Source organism: Poeciliopsis prolifica, unplaced genomic scaffold, assembly GCF_027474105.1.
Source record: "Poeciliopsis prolifica strain line A6 unplaced genomic scaffold, Auburn_PproV2 SCAFFOLD067, whole genome shotgun sequence".
NCBI lineage: Eukaryota > Metazoa > Chordata > Actinopteri > Cyprinodontiformes > Poeciliidae > Poeciliopsis > Poeciliopsis prolifica.
In genome coordinates, this window is record NW_026562442.1 from 560,994 (window position 1) to 582,053 (window position 21,060).

Below are 21,060 nucleotides of genomic sequence, written 5' to 3' on the forward strand. Positions count from 1 at the left end.
ACCAAAATAATTATCCAGAATTACCACAACGATGGCAATTCATCCTCCCAAAAGGCCAGATCAGTGTCTGTGGAGGAGGGTCACTCCAACTCCTTAATCCAACAATTAATCAAATATAACCTGACCTTCTTTATTAGCTCTGATTGGTAGCCAGCAGTTCATCCTGGAAATGCAATATTTCAGAAACAAACAAACAAGTTCTTTGTGTTTTCAGGCACCAGAACGAAATGCAGAAGAGTTCAGAGTTTGTTCCTTCAAATCTCTGAGGGTGATAAACCAGCAGCCAACAAAACATTCCTGCTAACAGTGTTAGAAGCACTCATGTTATTAAGGAAAGCTTCACGTTGCTCTCGGGTCTTACAGTGTAAGAAAACATTTCTGTTTCCAGGCCATTTTCTGCCTGGTTTTGGCAGAGCTGTGATGAGACTTATTTAAATAAAAAGCAGTCCTGGTTATCCAAAGAGCCACAAGTCGGAGTTAATATTTTATTCTGCTATCTTTGGGCTCCTAATGAGAAAGCCTGTGAGGGGGGAGACAAATAATGTGATTGCTGTTATGTTTACGTCTTTGCATCAAGGTAATCACCCCGAAACGTTTCCTGCTTCCAGCGTTCCAATTACTGACCTATAAATAACAATTAAGTCTTTACTATAAAGTCATTTTGATTTTTTTTCAGCCACAAGCAGAACAAGTCCAGAACAAAAACAGAGCGTTGGGAACATTGTCAAGGTGACAGCAGACTTTTCCCATCTCACGTTCTTAAATATTAAATATAAAGTTTGAAAATGAATCTACCTTTTGGCTTTAAATCGATTGAAATGCAAACAAATGAACATCAAGATATTTATTTATCCTTTGACTGCTTTGTTTCTGTTAATGGAGGGAATAAGCTTTATTGATCGTTGATACAGCTCTGGAAAAAATGGAGACCACTTAAAATGATCAGTTCTCTGATTTTGGTAAATGTTTGAGTAAAATGAACTTTGTTCTTTTATTCTATGAACTACTGACAACAAGTCTCTGAAATTCCTAGTAAAAATTTAGTATTTATTTGCAGAAAATGATAAATTTTCAAAATAACCAAAAGATGCAGCACTTTCAAATGTCAAATAATGCAAAGAAAACAAGTTAATATTCATTTAGAAACAACCATAATAATGTTTTAACTCAGGAAGAGATCAGAAATTAACATTTGGTGGACAAACCAGGAGGTTTTCAATGGGGTTCAGTGCAGCATTTAGGAGTATTTATGGATAATATAAATATTTTACAACTTTCACAATAACAAGTGTTTCCAGAACAGCCAAACTGCCAATGCAGCTTAATGTTTAAAACTAACCAATGAAATTAAATCGCAACCTGATGGAGATTAGATACTGTCACCAGCTGGATTATTGTCTCAAAAGTTTTTGATTTAATTGAAACAGTCAACCGTACGTGACGGTTTGAGCGAAGCTCTCACTTATGAAGTTGGTTTGAAATGTGGTTTACCTTGGCTCTTCTGTGCCTGACCTATTCATTTCAATAATTTGACCCACAACTCAACTACATCCAGTTTTCACTCAGCAGTCACATCAAGGTTATGAAGCTCATTCAATTGATGAACAGACTAAGAAACAAGTTAAAGCACCAGAAGAAATACAGAAAGAAAGTATTCAAGTTGAAATGTTGAAACTGTAAAACTGTTTTAACTAATTTAATTGTAGAATTTTAAACTCCAGAAAACAACTTAAGATTAACAGCTTCTGCAGCTAATCTGACTACAGCTCATAAAATAAACACTTACTGCCTCTACAGTGGTGCCAGAGTTTATTTTTTTGATTAGTTTCATGACATTAAACTCAGAGAAGCTGGGAAATCCAACAATATAGTGAGTAGCGCCAGAGGATTTAACGCTCTGCTCGTCCGACACAACAGTTCCTCCAACCTAGAAAGGTTGGAGCGACTTCTGGCATCTGATGGCGTCCATGCACAGCAGAAACAACAGTTTAGACACGGTCAACACCGACCTGGCAAAGCACATGTGACAATATGACAAGCCGCCTGTTGGGGGCTGGAGGGTGACTTCCAGAAAGTACTGCATGCATATGACAGAAAACTATTCAGCCTGCAAATGTTCTCATCCTACAAACACTTAAACATTTTCGTTCTTGTAATGTACCCAAAACAAAAATGAGTTTGCTGCTCCGATACTTTCCCCTCACAAACATGTTTGCAGTGTGTTAGTCAGACATGTTTCTGTGACGTGTCTGAATCATAACTTTGGTGAAAAGCTTTCTCTTTCCTTTCCGGCTCATTTCCCCTCGGTGATAACATCCCTTCAGGACAGTTTCGTCTCAGAAGCCACAGCTGAAGATTTCCGAATCACCCGCCGTTTGGATGTGTCACTCTCCCGCCACAGCTGTTATTGCTCTCCTCTTTCCACGGCGATTTCCAGTTTCCCTTGGCTACAGCTTCATGCCCCCGGCTGGCACAGGGTGTAAGATAATGAAGAGAAACGCCATGTGAAGACGGGTTGGATAAGCATCTCCAGGGAAGCCATAACAAAGATTGAAGAACTTTCTGACTTTAGATTGCACAGCGTTCTGAACGAAGCATTCATTGCTCAAGATGTTGATGTTATAATCAATTTAATTCATTTGTTACTGAGAAATCCAGACATCAAAATAATTCAATTGTTTGTATGTTTATTGCAATAAAGTAAGATTAAATTATTTTATTAGATAATAAATTACTATTTATTATTTATGAGGTTAATGCAAACTGGGATGTTTTTAAAGGTCCGATTAGCAAAGTTGGACAATTTTTCTGACCTTCAGAAATGAATAAAATGGACAATCATAATATTAACACCACTTTTGGTAAAACATTAAATAATCATCCTTCTATGGTGCTGGGAAAAAAAATCCTTTTTTATCCTCCGTGTTCCTCATGTCTTAATCCTGCTTAACGTGTTATTTTTGCACTGCCTTGTTAAAAATCCAACGTTATTTTTTCAGTTTAAAATGGATTAAACAAAGCCTGAATTTCACCGTCAGCCATTTTTTCTATGGCGTTCTCTTTTGTTAAGACCAAACATGTAATCCTAAACTCCTTGTTGAAAGAGTGAACACATTTTGGTCCAGACTGACACGATGGTTGCTGCAGATTTGTCGGCTGCATCTTGTTGTGATCTTATTGTATTTTAACCTTTATGTTAAATTTGGACTACATTGATCTAATTTTCCTAAGATTTTTATCATTACATGATGTAAGAAAGCCGACTAGGTTATAAGAATGCATTTTGAATCATTTTCTAGGTTTAATCAAAGCATTAATGTACTGAAGTGCTTAAATGACACTGATTACACATTGTTACAAGATTACACCTTTTAACATGATTAGTAGTGGTTCTTCAGCCTGTAATCAGCTGCAAAACACTGTTTTACTTAAAATTATAAATTATTTTAATTAAATGAAGATTAACGTTCAGGTTTCTAAATGAAAACTTTAAAATCCCATCCAAAGAAAGTTGAGCCTGTGGTCAAATCAGCCAAAAACCTGATTTAACCGACAGGGAAACTTTTCATTGTTGATGAAAAGTTTGTTTCACAAAACTGGAAGATAATACCTGACATGAGCCTGAAACAAATGTTCTCTTTCCAGCAGAAAAACAACTTTAAAAATACAGATATCTGCGTGTTTTTCAGTCAAAGTTCAGGACAAAACACAGGTCCGGATCTGTGACCAAGATAGCAAATTCAAATCTTCATCCAATCTGATTGAGATTCAGATATTTTGCAAAGATGAGTTTCAGAAATGTTGGTTTCTGGATGTCAGAAACAATTAATTTGGAAGATTTTTCTTTCTCTTCATAATTCTGCACTATTTTGAGTTGATCTAATGCATAAATGTTTGGTTGAAACGTCACAAAGAGTGGAAATTGTTTTGGTAGGCAGCATATGTGCATGAATATTACAAAGAGGTCAAGTAGAGTTTATCCATGCGATTTATGTGACAAACTGTTTTATACCTGCTAAAAGCTGACATGCCCTGAACATTATGTCCTATCATTAGAATAATTTGGATTTTTTTCACAAATACTAAAACTTCTGGTGACCATCCAGAGACAACCGGGCTGCAGACTGGAGTTTATAATCCAGCATGTGTTGGACTGCAGACGGGGACACGCACAGGTCGTCTGTCGCTCATAGGGAGAACTCCAGTCATTACCAGAAAAAGTAATCTCGTTACAACCAGCAGCCAACGGGATTCACTACCAAACCGAGGCGCACTGCTATTGGGTGCAGCGGATGGGTTGGACTCCGTCACCCCGCTGACTGCTCCTCTAATCGCGGGAACGCGGCGCGGCCAGTCGCTCCTCTGCCTCCGCTGCGTTGCGCGCTGGTTATGGATCAGGACGCAGCGCGCCTCCCTGCTGTCTGCGGCGCGTAGAAAGGTGCCCAAATGAACCGCCGCCCTCCCGGCTCCTCTGGAGTGCAATGGCTTAACAGGAGAGACATGAGTGTCCGAGCGGATGACAGCATCACCCTGTGCCAGAGGGCTCTGCAGATCGTTACGGAACTTTGCCTTGCGGGACACGTGGACCGAGAGAAATGCGCGGACATTTTCCCCTTGGAGAGCAGCATACAAGGTAAAGGACACGCAGGTAAATTGTGAGAAAAAGTTTTTTCTTTTTATGTATTTTTAGTCATTTTTGGAGTAAAGAAAGCGAGCGCAGCAGAATCACGACAGAAAAGCAGTTTGTGTTTAGTTCATCATGTTCTGAAACTGCCTGTTACGCCACACCGATCAGTCTGCAACAGGTGCATCAGAACAGCTGCAACGTTCCTCTCTTTCTCTTTACTTTATTTCCCTTCTCACTCTTTCATATTATTATTTTAGGGATATGAAGGGTGGAAGGAGAGGAAGATGTGGAGGTCAAAAAGTCCCATAGTTTAAATATTAAATACAGACTACAATTAATTTAGAGCTCTAATAGCTTTAAATGATATATTACGTTTTTACTGTATGATGGGTGTTTTATGGTCTGGAGCTGCAGCTTAATAGGGGAGGAGCCAAGAGGACACAACTCAATAGATGAGAATATTCCCCAAAAGTGAAAATATTTGAATATTTATATACCTAATATAGATCAATTATGTTGGCATTTGATTTGCTGTCTTATAGAAAATTTGTAAAAATGCTTCAAACTGTCCAAAAAAAAAAAAAAAAAATCATCATTTACTGAGACTTTGTTCTGACTGAAGATCTTTAGAGCAGATCAGGATTTAAAAAATGAGATATTTATGTTGGGTCAGTTGATTTACTACAGACCATAAATACACATAATTACAAGAATATTTTTGTAAAACAACTTCCTCTTCTAATGAACAGCTTGATTCTGCTAAAAACTAAAGTATTATTAAAAATCCAGCTTTCCAAACTGTTTTGGATAGTAACTCAATGCATTGATATGAGTTTAACTAAAAGTGATTAATGATCAATAAAAAAAATCATTAATTCCTGAAGTAGATAGATATATGAAAAACTCTTTATTGGGTTTGGCTTCACAATATTCTCAATACTGTTGGTGTTCCTGTTGTTTGAGCATCTTATTGTTCATTCCATTTTTTCCTTCCACTAAATTTCTACAAATGTGCTTGAAAGCAGCACTTTGAGTTAATTTAAGTCGTAATTTGTGGCAGACCCTCCTGATGGAGGCTGTTCCTCCATCATTGTCATATAATACCAGAATATATTTTGATTCAAAGCTGGCACTGTGATCTGCAAAATCAACAATTGGGTTAAAACTGTTTACATGCAATGAACCTTTACTTTTTTAATTGAATCTTCTAATTTCTTAAAATGTGTTTTTGACATTGTGACACTTTGCAGATGCAGCCAGCTTTCTTACAGCTTTCTCTTCTGTTTTCTCTTTCTCTGCACGTTTGTCCGTCATATCTTTCCTGTGTCACTCGTCTTCTTCTGTGGCTTAATAAATGCAGACATCTCCATCAGTCTCCTCGCTGTGGTCGTGGGTTTCTGTGGCCTCGCCTTGCTCGTAGTCTCTCTCTTTGTCTTTTGGAAGCTGTGCTGGCCCATTTGGAGGAGCAAGACTCTGTCGGCCCACGCCGAAAATGGCCTCCACGTGGGTTTCCCCGAGGCGCCTCCTCCCAGTTCCACTCCGGTCGTCGAGTGCAAAGTGGCGGAGGTGGAGAAGAAACACCCGCCGGAGGTGAAAGTGAACGGACGGAGCAACGTGAAGTACCTCGAAGGAGCCATGAAGATCAGTCAGACGTCGCCAGACATCCCTGCAGAGGTGCAAACAGCCCTGAGGGAGAAGATCAGCAAACAGCCGACGAAGATCCAGAGGCAGACGACTGAGCCAACATCCTCCTCCAGGTAGCAAACGCAGCGCTGCATCCTCTAAACACCACCAGGCTGCTCACGTATGCGCCAGGATGGGAAAACTACTCAGTTTCCCACATCATTCCAATGATTTAGAATTAATTTAATGGGCTGGAGTGAGGTTTCAATAATGCAGCACTGCCCCTCCCCCACCTGCTGCTGTAACTAAACTAAAAGGAAGTAACTATTCTCATATATGCAACACCTGGGAAAATAATTTTTCACTTCATTTTAGATTCTAACTACAAACTTTAAGAGATTTTCTGGAATTTTTGTGCAACAGATCATCATGATGTTTCCTTCATATTTCAGTGCAGTTGAAGCTACAAGTCTTCAGCGGCTTGTTGTCATCAATTTTGTGCATCTAAATGGTCAAAGTTGTTAATAATCCTTTTTACCAAATATGAACGACTCCATCAAGGTGGATGGAGAAAATCCAATCATCAAGATCTGCTTCTCATGTAAAAATCGGCCGATCGCCGATCTCCAAAATTCAGAAAATCGGCACAGATAAATCGGTGCACCCTTACTGAGAAACTGTTCACTCTGGTAAAAACGTGGCAGCTTTCATCTATATGCAACAGTTGTTTTCCCCTGTACACCTTAAATATAGATCAATGTCACCAGGTCATTGCCAAAAACATGTTAAAAAATTACAAGCTTAGTTTTAGAGTTGAAGTAGATAGATATATTTTGTTTAACTTCAGTACAAAAGTTAAACAAAATAAAAGCATATCACAGTTTTCATATCAATAATATGCCATGCAGTTATAATTCAAAGTAGATTTTGTGGCAGAATCCCAAATTCTTCAAGTGTTTGCAATAAACAAAAAAAAAACACAAGAACAGTTCAGTCAAAACTAAAACTGAACTGTTAATGCGACTTTCAGTGACTTCTGACGTCTCAAAATTTACATTCTTGAAAATCCTTGAAACAGGAAGAAAACTGCATACATCAAAGTCAACCAAGGTTTAGTTTCATGACTTGTACTGGATTTAAAATCTCTGGTGAAATTGGAAAAAAGCTCTCAAACCCAGGAATTTTAGAAAACATGAAATATTTGCCTACTATTCCTCAGAAAAGCTGCTAGAAGTTGGTTGTCTGGTCATGAATTATGTTTGCAGCAGAAAGTTGCTGAAGCTGAGTTAATTTGGTGAAACCTCATGTTACATTTTAAACTGTTATTGATTTGTTTTGTTGCAAATTTCTGCAGGTCTGTTTGTTGTGTTGGGATGAATATTTGCACGTAATTTAGAAGAAAAGATCTCATGCCAGCCTCTTTCTGCTTTGGTTTGCATTATCCTCTCCAAGAAATATTCAAAACGGCTCCCTCCCTCTGTACCGAACGCGGCTCATGACTGTGTCCTTGAGGTAGTTTGCCACGGGTCGTGCAAATCATCGCTGACTGCCTGGTGACCTTGGCAAACTGAAACAATACAGAGAAAGTGATGCTCTATAGCATATCTAACATCTGGTTCGAACCCTATAATCACTTGTGCGTGAGAGTCGAGCTGCTATAGCAACGTCGGGAAGAAACCCCAGTCATTAAACAATCAGCTCTCACTTCCCTTTGTTCCCCAGCTCTGTGTTTAAACTAGAACGTCCATAATTAGCAGAGCTGCAGGCCGGAGCTGTCATGGTGGAAGGGCAGGTTCCTGGTGACACGCAGCAGCCAGCTGTGATCGGCTTCTCACAGGGAGCCGCTATTGACACTTGCTTTTTGCTCGTCATTAAGCTCATTAATTCAATTATTTTGCAGCCAAGGTCTTCATGAATCGCACACCCACCGGTCAAGCCGAGAGGCCGAGCCGGAGATTACGACGCCCACTTTCACAGGCCTTCCTCCCACTTTTCTGACAGCCAGGCCACTCTCTAAGAAATTCCTCCGATCGCTCAGCTTGGGGATGTTATGAAACCAAAGAGAGCATGAAAACAATCTTGACGTTTTGCGTTTTTTTTTTTATTAGGAGCTATTGATTTGTTGGAAAAAATAGCAGCCGCTCATGTTTTCACTGAGCTTTGGCTTCACATTTTAATGAAACACAGTTTGAATCTAGCATCGATTGAATACGTTGAGTAATGAGTAAACACAGATCACACTGTGAGAAGTATTTTTAGATGGGGGAATGTGTTTTATTTTTTTATTTTTATGTTTCAACTGGAGGTGGACCAATCTTTCGTGTGGAGAGCAATCCAGATTCGCCTCGCCGTTTTCTTTTTGTTTTTTAATTCCTGCCAACAGTGACACAGTGTGGCGTTATCTAAAAATACCACAGTCAAACGCAATGTAAACACTAACTCAGAGTTAGACTTACTCTGTGGATTCCAGTTCATCAACCCAGCAGTGAAAAAATGGCACGAAAAATATAACAAAAGATGATTTTTTGAAGTAATTATGAGTTTTGCTGTTTGGCATAAACAGGAAAATTGCAACATATTTAGGCCAACATGTTCAGTTAATCTTGGATCCGTTTAAGTCTCAGGTCAACATTTTGAAATTACTTTTGCAACAAAGATTTTATTCACAGCACAATCCCACGATCCTGCTCATCTGGTAGTTTGTACGGAGGCCCTGAGGTGCAAACCACTTCAGCAAATCGAAAGCACAATTACAAATTACAAAAGCACTACAACACGAATGAAAGAACGCAAAGGATGTAAAGAAAAAATTTAAAAAGGCTGAAATTAATTAAGGTGATGTTGCGCTGATTTTTCTAATCCAATCTTACATTTCATACTTTGTGTTGGGAAGGGGAAAAAAATCCAACACTAAAAGAATTTGACTCCTTTTTTTCATCACACTTCTCAGTTAAATTGAAGGCAAAGTTTAAAAGAAGATTCAGGTCTTTCTGCAAACTTGGTCATATTTCAGTTTCAGTGAAATGCAGGCTTGCATCATCCACCAAAGTCATGTATCTTTAGCCAGAGTAACTTCTTGTTCAAAAGTAAAAATGAGTTGTAGTCCAATCAGCAATTTCTTAGGTCTCCCACTGGGCTCTTCCGCTTTGCTCATGTTGTAGCGCTGTTGTAATTGTGCTTTCAATTTGCTGAAGTGGTTTGTACCTCCAGGCCACCGTAAGAACACACCAACCATTCTAGCTCGATGCTTCCAATGGTTACTTGCACTAAATTGTTTCCACGACCTTGACAGGATAAGCAGTTTTTCCTCTGTACCTTCTAAAGGCCAATAAAAGATATCTCTGCGTTTTGTCTGTATTTGAGCACAGACTGGTTTCTACAGCTGCAGATTGGTAATGCGTTAACTATCCACAAAAGTGCCAGTTTTAAGAATTTTATGTTGAAGTGGAATTGCAAACAGAGGTAAAAAAAAATCATGACAAATATTTAGGTGCAAAGTAAGTAAAATTTATGGTGATAATTTTCTCTTTAGCCTCACATAAGCTGCACAGCCTCCCTGTGTTGTTTACTATGCTTTAGTGTTGCATTTAATCTTCCGCTGTGCTTCCCATGCAGTATAATTTGTGCCTCTGCTGTGATTGTCTGACTGTCGGAAAGCAGAAGGGCCAGTTGCTAAGTGACAAGATTGGAGACTTGAGCAGAGTTTTGTCTGAGGATGTCTCACCAAAATCTGAACAAGGAACATAATTGGTAAATGGGTCTAAATCTGAATCCATGGGATTTAACTGTTTTTTCCGTACAACATAAAGAAAAAAGTCTTTTTGCGTCAAACTGCATGAAAGTACTTTATTTAAATGACAATTTAAGGGGGGAAAACAGCTATCCAATCCATTCTTTCTTTACCTGGAGGTATAATCGCCTTCTTTGTTCTATTATGAATGTGACTGAACATATTTTTGTTGCTAAAATGCTAAAAAGATCTCAAAACATAAGACATAACCCAATCTATAAAGTTTAATAGAGGACCACCGAAGCTGCTCTTGGGTTTTTTTCTTTCTTGCCATTTATTCTTGCATTTTAAAAACATGTTATGTTGGTGTAAACATGGTGAAATGAACCAAAACCACTTCTGAATAATGTTTGCACTGGCACCAGTTGTGTTCAGTTCACTTTTTTCACTTCTAATCATGTCGATTGATACCAACCCGATGCAGAAAACAGTGAAGAATTAAGTTAAAACTTTTGTTTTTAAAACATGAACTGAATTAATTTGTTTGGTAACTTATTAATAACTCTCATTTAAATACACCAGCAGCTCCTCAAGCAACTTTGGAAAAACAACTTCAATTTGTCCCATCAGTGCAGTTATGAGTATAACTGCCAATGTAAAACAAATTATGTAGATAATATAAACAAATAATACAGATAATATAAATGTCATTCCTTTAACTTCTTAATTTAAAGCTGGAGATGTTCAGTGCTCCTAATTTCATGTGAAATCCCAAAGTTTTTTAGGTGTAAAGACAAATCTTAAGTTTGAATAGATGTTTCCTTGAAAAACACCATTAGAAATCCTCTGTTTGTGTTTGCAGGTGAGATACTAATCATTCATAACTCCTTCAAAAAAACTTGAGCCGTCATATCAGACGTTCACAAAATGTTCTCTAACTGTTTCCACAGGCACAATTCATTCCGCCGCCACCTCCCTCGCCAAATGAATGTCAGCAGCGTAGACTTCAGCATGGACAAAGTGCCTCTCCGCCAGTCGTCTACGGTGAGCATCGGAAGAATAAAACCAGAACTGTACAAGCAGAAGTCTGTGGACTCTGAGGATGAGGCTAAAGGTCACGTGGAAATCTGTGGGAAGCTCAGTTTCTCGCTGCTTTACGACTACGAGGAGCAGGCCTTAGTGGTGAGGATCCTCAAGGCCTTGGACCTACCGGCCAAAGACTTCACAGGCACCTCCGACCCGTACGTGAAGATCTACCTGCTGCCAGAGAGGAAGAAGAAGTTCCAGACGCGAGTGCACCGCAAGACTCTGAACCCCACGTTCGATGAGACCTTCCGTTTCCCCGTGGCGTACGACGAGCTTTGCAACCGCAAGCTGCACTTCAGCGTCTACGACTTTGACCGCTTCACAAGCCACGACATGATTGGCGAAGTCGTGGTGGACAACCTTTTTGAACTGTCTGATCTGTCGAGGGAGGCAGTAGTATGGAAGGATATCCACGCAGCAACCACAGTGAGTAGCAGCTTAAAATAAAGCCTCGCCAAATCCTCTGATTACTGCTACCACGAGTATGACTGCAGCCATTGAGGGTAAACATTCTGTTAATAGGGTATTTATGATGTTTTTAGAAAGCTCTCATCAGTAAACATCGCACCAATCGACTCTTGAGAGCCTGAAATCCTCAGCAGTGCTTGACATATGAAGCAGGTGGAACGCATTACATAATTCAAACGCTTTGGGAAATGCATTTAATCAGCCAGACACCCACACACATTTTCCAGAAACTGCTGGGTATTCTGCACACATAAATATAACCAGCGAGTAAAAATATCCAGCAGCAGATACAGTGGATTTATAACAACAAAATAAACTGAAAATCCAGACTTCACAGCTATAAACTACTCCTGATAGACAAAGTATTTATCTCTTTAACACCAACATTTATCACACATTGCCCTTCTTTAATAACGAAAGCATTTATTGCGATGAACGCCGGGTTTATGTTTATAATGCATACTAATTTTGAAGCAACTGAGAACCTAAGATTTAGTTTCACACAGAATGAACCCAATGAACAAATAGATCAGAGATTTTCTAAAGAAGCAAACAGCTTTAAAAAGCTTTTATGGTGTTTGCTGCTACATTTTTATGAAGATTTCTGCTGTTTGCTCCCTGAAGTTACAGAAAATGTTGGCACACAGAAGTGACCCTGATTACAAGTTGGTGTCTCTAAAACACCAGAAGGTAACAGCTTCTAGTACTTTAAAAACAAACACTAAGATTAGGATGTTTGCAATACAGTCTTTAAAAGTGCATCAGCTTATGGAAAGTTTGTTTATTTCCATTTGAATGACAATTAAATTCATTGTAAAGTCAATGCATTGCAGAGTATGTGGAAAATTCAGATTCCATGTTCTAAATGTTTCTCCGACATTCGGTGAGGAAACTGCAGTGACCTTGCAGATAGATGCATTGGCATCTCAGATTCTGATAAGAAAACCAAATGCTTTAGACACTTTTTCTTATCTAAACCCTGAAGCAGCCATTCCCCAGATTTCTTATTTCACTTTTTTATACTCAATACTAAAAATAAAAAACAATACTAGATTGTATCTGGGGTTTCACTCTTCTGCAGAATGTTGTTTCAAGCTGTAGACTGTCTTGTTATTTGGGAACTCTATCTAAAATTGATAGAAGCTTGTAATGGGACTTGAAATCCCAGATTGATGTTATAATTTGGAATATTTGCCTTCTTAAAGAGTACTTCTTTTGTTGTTTGTGTGCTACATTTAAAAGTTTTGTGTCATAAAACACACAAATTTTAAGTAGCAGCATCTAAATGATGATATAATTTAGTTGTCAACATGTCATACTGTCAAGGTGCAACTGCACAAGATTAGTTATCATTAAGATATTGACCGAAAAATATTTTAAAACCTCATCGCTGGACAGAAAGGCAAACTTGGTTGTTTAACTTTACAATAATTTCTGGTCTGATGACTATGAATGCAAAGTTTCGGTGTTTTGCCAACTGCAATAACAAAAATAAGGCAAACTTGTTGTTCAGACTGTCATGAAAATATCAGATACAGGTCGCATTGAAGCAAAAATAAAAAATAAAAATCAAAATTGGGTCACTTCCCGTGTGATCGCAGCTACAATGCTTTAAATGTTACCGGCTTTTTAATTCACAGAATGAGGTCTGCTCATTCAAAGCATGCTAAATTTTTTTATGTTCTCTCCTCTCCGTCGCTGCAGGAGAGTATCGACTTGGGCGAGATCATGTACTCGCTGTGCTACCTGCCCACAGCGGGGAGAATGACCCTAACAGTCATCAAATGCAGGAACCTCAAAGCCATGGACATCACAGGCTCTTCAGGTAACCCGACCGCAGATAAAGCTCACATCAAAGCAAGCTTAAATTAACTGAAACGCGACGGAAAAAGTGGAGGAGACGCAAGATAAAATTGTTGTTTCAACCTCCAGAGAGAGAATGTATTTTCTTAGATGTTCCCTTTTTGGTTTTTCTTGCTTCAGTCAAATTCAGCACATTAAAAACACTACATTTGTCTAAGGTAGATCCGTATGTGAAGGTTTACCTGGTGTGTAACGGACGGAGGCTGAAGAAGAGGAAAACGACAACCAAGAAAAGCACACTCAATCCAGTTTACAACGAGGCCATCATCTTCGACATTCCCCCTGAGAACGTGGAGCAAGTCAGTCTCTCCATCATGGTGATGGATTACGATCGGTAAGTTGAAGACTCACTATATCTCCTGTTTTACATTAAAAAGTCGGATAAAAAGTGACATGGCCTTTCTGACTGCTGATGCTTGGATACATACCCACCACCTAAGGAAGTGGCACATGTCTGATTTTCTTGAAGAGTGAAATGAGCTTTCCATGAAAATTATAGATATGGGTCACAAATGAGCAAACTAAAAAGGTCTTTTGTGGCATTCAATGTGTAAACGCAGCAATGACTTACAGCCTTCATATGTTGATGCCTGCTCTTCCTCTTTTACATCTTTTAATATGATATAAAATGAAAATGTTGATGTATTTAACCTGTTGATCACCAACCAGAGCAAATTCAAATATTCAGTTTTAAAAATCGCAACTGCTCTTTCCCAAAAGAATTTCAAAACTATTTATTTTTCCTTTTAGGCCTGGGAAAGTCATTGCTTTATAAATTGAGGTGCATGTTAATGTAAGTGCCTTACTCATAACAGGGTTGGACACAATGAGGTGATTGGTGTGTGCCGAGCCGGCCCAGATGCTGTGGGCCTTGGACGAGATCACTGGAACGAAATGTTGGCTTACCCACGAAAGCCCATCACACACTGGCACGCTCTGGGAGAGGTACGCAATCATCCCCTCTTTTAATTCAGACTTTTTCATTCCTGAGTGAAAGGAGCTTCAACATACAGATTCACAAAGGTTCCTGAATGCAACATTTACCAGAATTTTCTCAAACTCTTTGAGTTGAATGGATATAAATCGGCAAATGTTAAAAATTGATCGATTTTGTCTTTTCAGGCCAAAACACTCATTGAAGAACAACCGAATATTTAATTCTAAGATTTACTTCCAGCTTTTTTTATAATTTTAATGGAAGTTTGAAATACCAAAAGCACAGCTGGAGAGTAATCTGCAGCTGCTTGTCGATGCATGGAGACATTTAAAGCTACTCTGAAAAATTCTGTTTTTGGCATAAAATCTTACAAAAACAAAAAGATTACGTGTAAGCAAAAGATGCAGAAAACAAGATTTCTTTCAAGTTTTTCTCATTTTACTTTTGCATCTTTAACCAAATGAAACAAAAACTTTTCTTCTATAAGAGAGCTGCTTCACTGACGTTAGTGTAATTAATTTCTTGTTCTTCTTTTGTCACATCTACTCTCCACCTGATGAATAGGAAAATACAGGTGATTGCATATTTTCAGTAGCAAAACTGTTTTACACTTTAGTTTAAGAAAAACTGTGATCAAAGGCAAAATAGAAAAAAATAATTATTCAACTGACCAAACAAATTGTGTTTTGATCCTAAGAGATGTTTCAGAAAGTCGCATTTTACAATTTGTGTTCGTAAGTTTTTGATACGATTCAAGTTTTGCTTTCATTTAAGTTGTTTGTTGCTAAATAATACAACTATACTTTTCTAAACTCAAAGGTTAGTTCTGAACCTACAGATCACTTTTCTTAAACGCATCTAAAACCTTTTCCCTCAGCTCAAAAGTAACTGCTGAAAATATACATATTTTTACAGATCTTATTGGTTATATTCATGCCATTTCCTGGCTTCTTTAAAGAAGATTACACTGTCCTTCAGGGTTGCACAATATCATAGAAAATCTTAATAAATGTCTCTGTAAGTTTTCATTAACGTCTCCAGAAATTATCCGTTATTTCCATGTAAATTATTGACTTCAGACTCCACTTTTTCTAAACTTACAAGTTTATTTTGAAAATATAGAGGATATTTTCTCAGGTCTGATAAGACACTTTTGCATAATTTACAAAACATGCACCTTATTCTCACTAGTCCTGTCTAAAATATATTTAAGTGCAGTTGCTGTGGAGCTGAAAGTAAAACCTTGGAAATAATTTTACTTAAATTTATAAAAAACCTTTCCAAAAACTTGCAAGAAACTTTTCTGAAAAGCACAAAGAACTTTCTTGGTAAACTCTAATTTTCAAGCATCTGAAGTAAATTATACCTGAAAACGTTATGACATTTATGATTTTGAGTCGTTGAATTAGATGTGGCTGTAACAAGGAAATATTGGGCCTTTTCTTAGTTTAATACTTTACATTTTTCTAAATTATCAGTGGTCAACAGAAATAGTGTTGTCTATATTTTAACGGTGTTAAAAGATAATTGACAGACTTTCTGAAGGTCATTTAAAGTTGTTTTGGGGACTTAATCTAAACAAAAATTTTCAGGTATGTTTCCATTATTAATATTATTTGGCTGAGGTTTTATTTGCCTCTGATCACAGTGAGTCCTCAAAGCTACAGAAATACCAGATAAGTTCCCAAAATCAAACCCAATGCCTCAGTAACTTTGCTCTGTTATATTTTGCCTTGCAGTGGCAGGGAAGAGCTGCAAGCTTTGAGAGTCAAGGTTCGTGTCCTTCGCCCAAACCTCTGCAGACTCCCTGACGATTCCAGGTAGAGTCAGAGGATCGCTGCTGTGGGAAACCAGAGATATTTACTGTTCTGCAGGGCACAGGGATGGAAAGCTGATCATTTGTTCTGGGAATTGAATCCGACGGAGACGGCTATGCACAACGCTCACAGTTCAACAGTTTATTTACAGAGATAACATCAATAATAATAATATTAATAACAAGAGTCTTTTCAAGGAGTCCATAATAGTTCATGTGCAACTATTTAATACCTTTCAGTATTTAAGCTCTTTTAGCCTTTGCTATTTTAATTTGAAATGGCACAAAGTTAAAGGGCTACGCCACTCAGAGCCATGGGAACATTTAGTGAATAAACAAGTCACCATCTGATGTCTGCAGGTAGCTAAACATCTGCAAGCGCTGAGTAAAATTCAGAAAATTCATCCATCACATTTAGAGAAACAGCTGCTGCAGGAATGAGTGGCAAACAAATTATCAGAGCAACAGAGATCAATGAAATACAAGTTAGTCTGAAATTGTTTTGTGCTGTTAGTTTCTGAAAGCCAAACTGAATCGCAAAATCTAATAAAAAAGCTGAGTATTTATTTTTTTACTGACACTAAAGTATTTAGGTAACACAAATAAAACTTTATTTTGTACTTCCTTCATAGTAAAGCTGAGGACTCTATTGATTTAGCTTTAGTTGGTTAGAAGTTTCCATTAGTCTGGGGCTTTTACTGATCTATTTGAATTGTTTTTTTCTCCAAACTGGATGATTATAGAGCTGTAAGGAGTGAGTACATTTCCCCCTTTTACCTGTAAAATTGCCTTAGTTCCTAATTAATTTGATCAATCAAAGGGTCCATTTTGACATTACAGCTTTAAACAGCAGCTACAAACTCATCCACTGCATCAAAGATGTGTCTTGAAAATATAAAATGTCCTATTGCAATTGATTAAGGGATTATGATGGGATTTGAGGGAATTGCTGCTCTCTTTAAAAAACTCTGCTACAAGTTTCAACAATATCGCAATTCTTTGGATGGACATTTTCCAAGTTGTTGTATGGTCACAAAACGACAGTTCAAAGTAATGATCAAACATCTAAAAGTGGTAAGAAGGGGTCGTTTTTATCTGCATATATACATAAACCAATCCCACATTAACAGATTATCTCAAATATTGAATTAAACGTTACTTGAAGAATTGGGAGACTGAACAAAAACCTTTTTTAATTAAATATTCTTCATAGTCATAAATTCAGGGAAACATTCTGAATTCATCCATATCAAATTTATTTCTGAAATCTTCGTGTTAATAATAAAATATTCAGCCTAGCAATTAGAGAAAGGCTATGTACTGTTACCTTAATGCACATGCAGTATATGATGCTTTCCTTCTGCTTTATCCTCAGTATGAAAAAAGTCCTATTTTTACTTGTAGCATGCCTGTTGCCACTTTAAATAAAAAAAAGCACCTACTGAAGGGAAAAGAGTGTAATGTTTAACTCTAAAAATCTTACATTTTGTGTTTACAGTTGTGTAGATATCAATGCACAGAATCCTGTGCACACAACTCTGTTTCATAAAAAGTTGGGACTGTGTAAATAGAAAGCAGAATGCTGCGATGTTCAGATGACGTCAACATTAAAGTATTATAGTGGCATCACAACAAAATTTGGACTTAGACTCGTTAGAAAAATCACTCAATAAGTAATTTTGCAGATAACAGGGATCCACTGCAGTTCTCTGATGAATTATCATGGTTTCTATGCTAGAAAACTAGAAAATATATATTTATTATCCCTATGTTACTGAAAGCATATTGCAAAAATACTGACTGATTGCAAATGTTGTTTAATTATTTAAGTAAAATGCATGAAACAAAGAATTGATCCGATGCCAAAACTGCAAATATTGAACAGAACCAAAAGCAGAAAGACATTAACACTTTTTAGCTTTTTATTTTCGTTCACATTTCCTTGCAATAAGCAAATATCCCCGGTCTACTTTGTACGCAGTCACAAATGTCAGTTTAAAATGTCAAATATACATACATTTAAAGAGCCTCATTGAAAACGTATTTCTAAATTCTTAACTTTAATTGAAAATCGATTTGTTCACTGCATGTTCATGTCTGTTTGAGGTTGAGATGGAATTGCACATGGATTTATTAACCATTCAAAACTGTCAGAGATTATTACCCCATGAAAATAACTCAGAAATAGTCCAAATAGTTTGGTTGCATTTTTTTTCTTTCCTCCTTTGAAAAAGTTTCTGCTTATATTTTAGAAGGGATGGGAAGAGATAGAAAGCCAATAATTGGCCTACTTTTCTTTTGCATTTTGCTCGTGGTTTGTGGTGCATGTCTACGCTAAAGAAAAAGATATAAAACCAAGATATCTCACAAACGATCTGTTAACATACATGGAAAACCTTAAGGAAACCTTATGTTATAGCAGAACGTACAGTGGCCACCGTAAGAAAGACTTTCAGTATTCAATTATGAACTGATCAATAGGTTATTGCGAGAGAACGCAAAAGAAAACAAAATCCTCCTGGTCTCTTAGATTAAGCAAAACTTCAATTTTCAAAATTAAAAAAAGAAAATCCCGTTTTTAGTGTAATACAGTATTCTGCTTCTAATTACATCCCACACAGACCCAACTGCGTTTTGGAAACAGGGTTGTTCTCGTCAGCAGATCTGTTTGTAAATACCAAGAAGTGAAACCTGGCAAGTTGTTGTGATTTTGTGGAAAAACAAAGACATCAAAAATGTATTTCTATCGTTTGGTGACACTTTAAGAGACTCAGACTTGTATTCAAGTGACATTTCTACATGTCCTGTAATAGTCGTGAACAAAAAAGTGGAGCTGGGAAACCCAGCGAAGCCAACTCTTAACTTATCAACTCGTTCTGTATGTAGGAGACTAGAGCTTTGAGCTGTAATTGTTTAACTATTCGGTTCAAACTGTATTAAGCAAGAAATAACTGCTGCCAATGTCATGATGTGTACAGTTTGTGATAACTTTTGTAAAACATTTGAGATCTGATTTATTGTAATTGTTTCATATGTATTTTAAAAACCAATAAAAATGTCATGGTTTGTCTTTTAGGTGTTAACGGGAATTTTTTTTTGCTTTTTGGAAAAATTTTAAGAAGTTCTAGTCAGACAAAAACTCAGATTTGAAAGCTTTAAGAGATGAGTTATAATAAAAGATAAAAAATGCCGACATTCCACAGTCTATTTGATATATTTACTGAATGTTTGGGATGTATTTAGTCTTTCTAAGCCGCCATAAATGCGCCTCTTCTGCTATTCCACACTGATAGGGGGCAGTGTTGAGCCCCTTAAGCACAATGGCTGAAAGGTGTTCTTCTATGGTCTGAAAAGACTGACAACATGCAGTCTTTTCAGAACAGAACCAACCCAACCGACTCGTCTTTACCAATCATCTCCAATGACGCAGATAAGGACAACGGACAGATATATACATGGACTTTATCTACTAATAAAAGGGAGATCAGTTGTAATTACAAAAAAGAGACCAGATGTAAAAATATTAAAAACTACAAACAAAATTTGACCTTTTAAGCTTTTAAAACAACTAAACATTTCAGGTGAGTTTGAAATTGGAACATAAGCTGCTATTTTTGGTTTCATATGTTTCTACATGTAACTCCACAGGTTTCTGTGCCTCACAATGAACGTCACCAGCACAAAGTTCGAAGTTCAACTTGATGTAAAAACATTTGGGGTAATGGGAGCAGAGACTGTGTCATCTGGGTCATCCAACATCAGCGTCTGATCTCACAAATGGTCAAAAACTCACTCCTAAACCTTGAGGAAATCCTTCCTGTTAAGGTTTATTTTTTTTCATCAAATTCAAATTATCCAAGCAAATACAAATAAATTCATAGATCAGAAACATTCCTGCTCACAGTAAAAACAAAACAAACAAAAAAAAAATGACATTTTACTGACTGTTATTCCACATCTGAACTTTTAATTAATGTCACTGAAAAAACCTTTTGCTCTGCAGGTGAAATCATCATTCAGTGATTCACTTGTGTCACCTGGCTGGACTTTTTACACCTGTCTAACAGAAGGAGGGAAGAGGTCGAACACAGGCCGACTGCTGACAGTTTAAACATTTGCTCTGCTCTTTGCAACATTTCTTCTCTTGTTATTCTTTAAAGGTGAACACATTACTTTGGACTCTAGTTTTCTACAAACCACAAATACTTTCAAATTTCTTATGTCGTTTATAAATTAACATTTGAATCCTTCATTGATCAAATGGATGTCAATAAGTATTAAAATACAAAATGGAGACCGCATTACTGCGGAAACTAACATCCACTCTCTTCCATATTTCTGCTTTTTTAATTCAGCCAATAAGCACCAAGGAAAATAAATGCTGCTCCCTGATTGGCTGCTTTGTAAATGCCAGCCAATGGCATGTCAAGTAGCAAGTGGCTTCACTGTACTGGTAAATGTATTCTTGATTCTTTTAGTGATTCTAATCTTTTCATTTTATTTAAAATGTTAGTTTATTCTTGCATGAATATTGAAATACAAAAATTTTCTGATTCCTCATTTTACGATGCTCAACAGAAAAGTAAAGAATTCATCTTTCAAATTTATTTTGGTGGATCGTAAAGCCGAGTATGAGTTTGTATACGAGTATAATGCTAAAATTTTTAATAATTTTCTGGTTTGCATTTCATATAAGTCAGGATTTTTTTGCCTTCTCCAGCTCACCTTGTGTGTTGACCGTCTGTCCTCTTCCCTGCGCCGTCGTCGGCATCGTTCTCATCTCTGAAGGTTACTGAGGTCCCGCTGCATCCTTGAACCTTTGTTAACAGACAGAAAAAGGTAGTTTGGTTTGGGCTCTGATAAAACAAAAAGCTCCCATCATCTTTTTGATGAAGAGATATCCAGAGGAC

At 37.3% G+C, this 21,060-nt stretch overlaps 1 protein-coding gene across 2 annotated transcripts; it reads left to right on the forward strand.

Annotated features, from left to right (window-relative positions):
• Nucleotides 1–4,346: 4,346 nt before the first annotated feature.
• On the forward strand, nt 4,347–19,205 carry syt10 (synaptotagmin X). Of its 2 annotated transcripts, none has more exons than XM_055020455.1 (7): nt 4,347–4,648; nt 5,988–6,384; nt 10,931–11,492; nt 13,239–13,359; nt 13,560–13,731; nt 14,213–14,342; nt 16,074–19,205. In XM_055020455.1, the coding sequence occupies exons 1-7, from the start codon at nt 4,447–4,449 to the stop codon at nt 16,143–16,145; spliced, it is 1,656 nt and encodes a 551-aa protein (XP_054876430.1). In that variant the 5' UTR covers nt 4,347–4,446; the 3' UTR covers nt 16,146–19,205. The 2 variants fall into 2 exon arrangements, with proteins under 2 accessions (XP_054876430.1, XP_054876431.1); XM_055020456.1 differs by having other exon boundaries at nt 4,347–4,633.
• The last annotated feature ends 1,855 nt before the right edge of the window (nt 19,206–21,060 follow it).

Bases quoted from the DNA above. Each gene is read 5' to 3' on its own strand.
- syt10 (XM_055020455.1), top strand. From the start codon at position 4,447: ATGAACCGCCGCCCTCCCGGCTCCTCTGGAGTGCAATGGCTTAACAGG. The intron at 13,360-13,559 runs GTAACCCGACCG...TGTCTAAGGTAG, and splicing joins GGACATCACAGGCTCTTCAG to ATCCGTATGTGAAGGTTTAC. The intron at 13,732-14,212 runs GTAAGTTGAAGA...TACTCATAACAG, and splicing joins ATGGTGATGGATTACGATCG to GGTTGGACACAATGAGGTGA.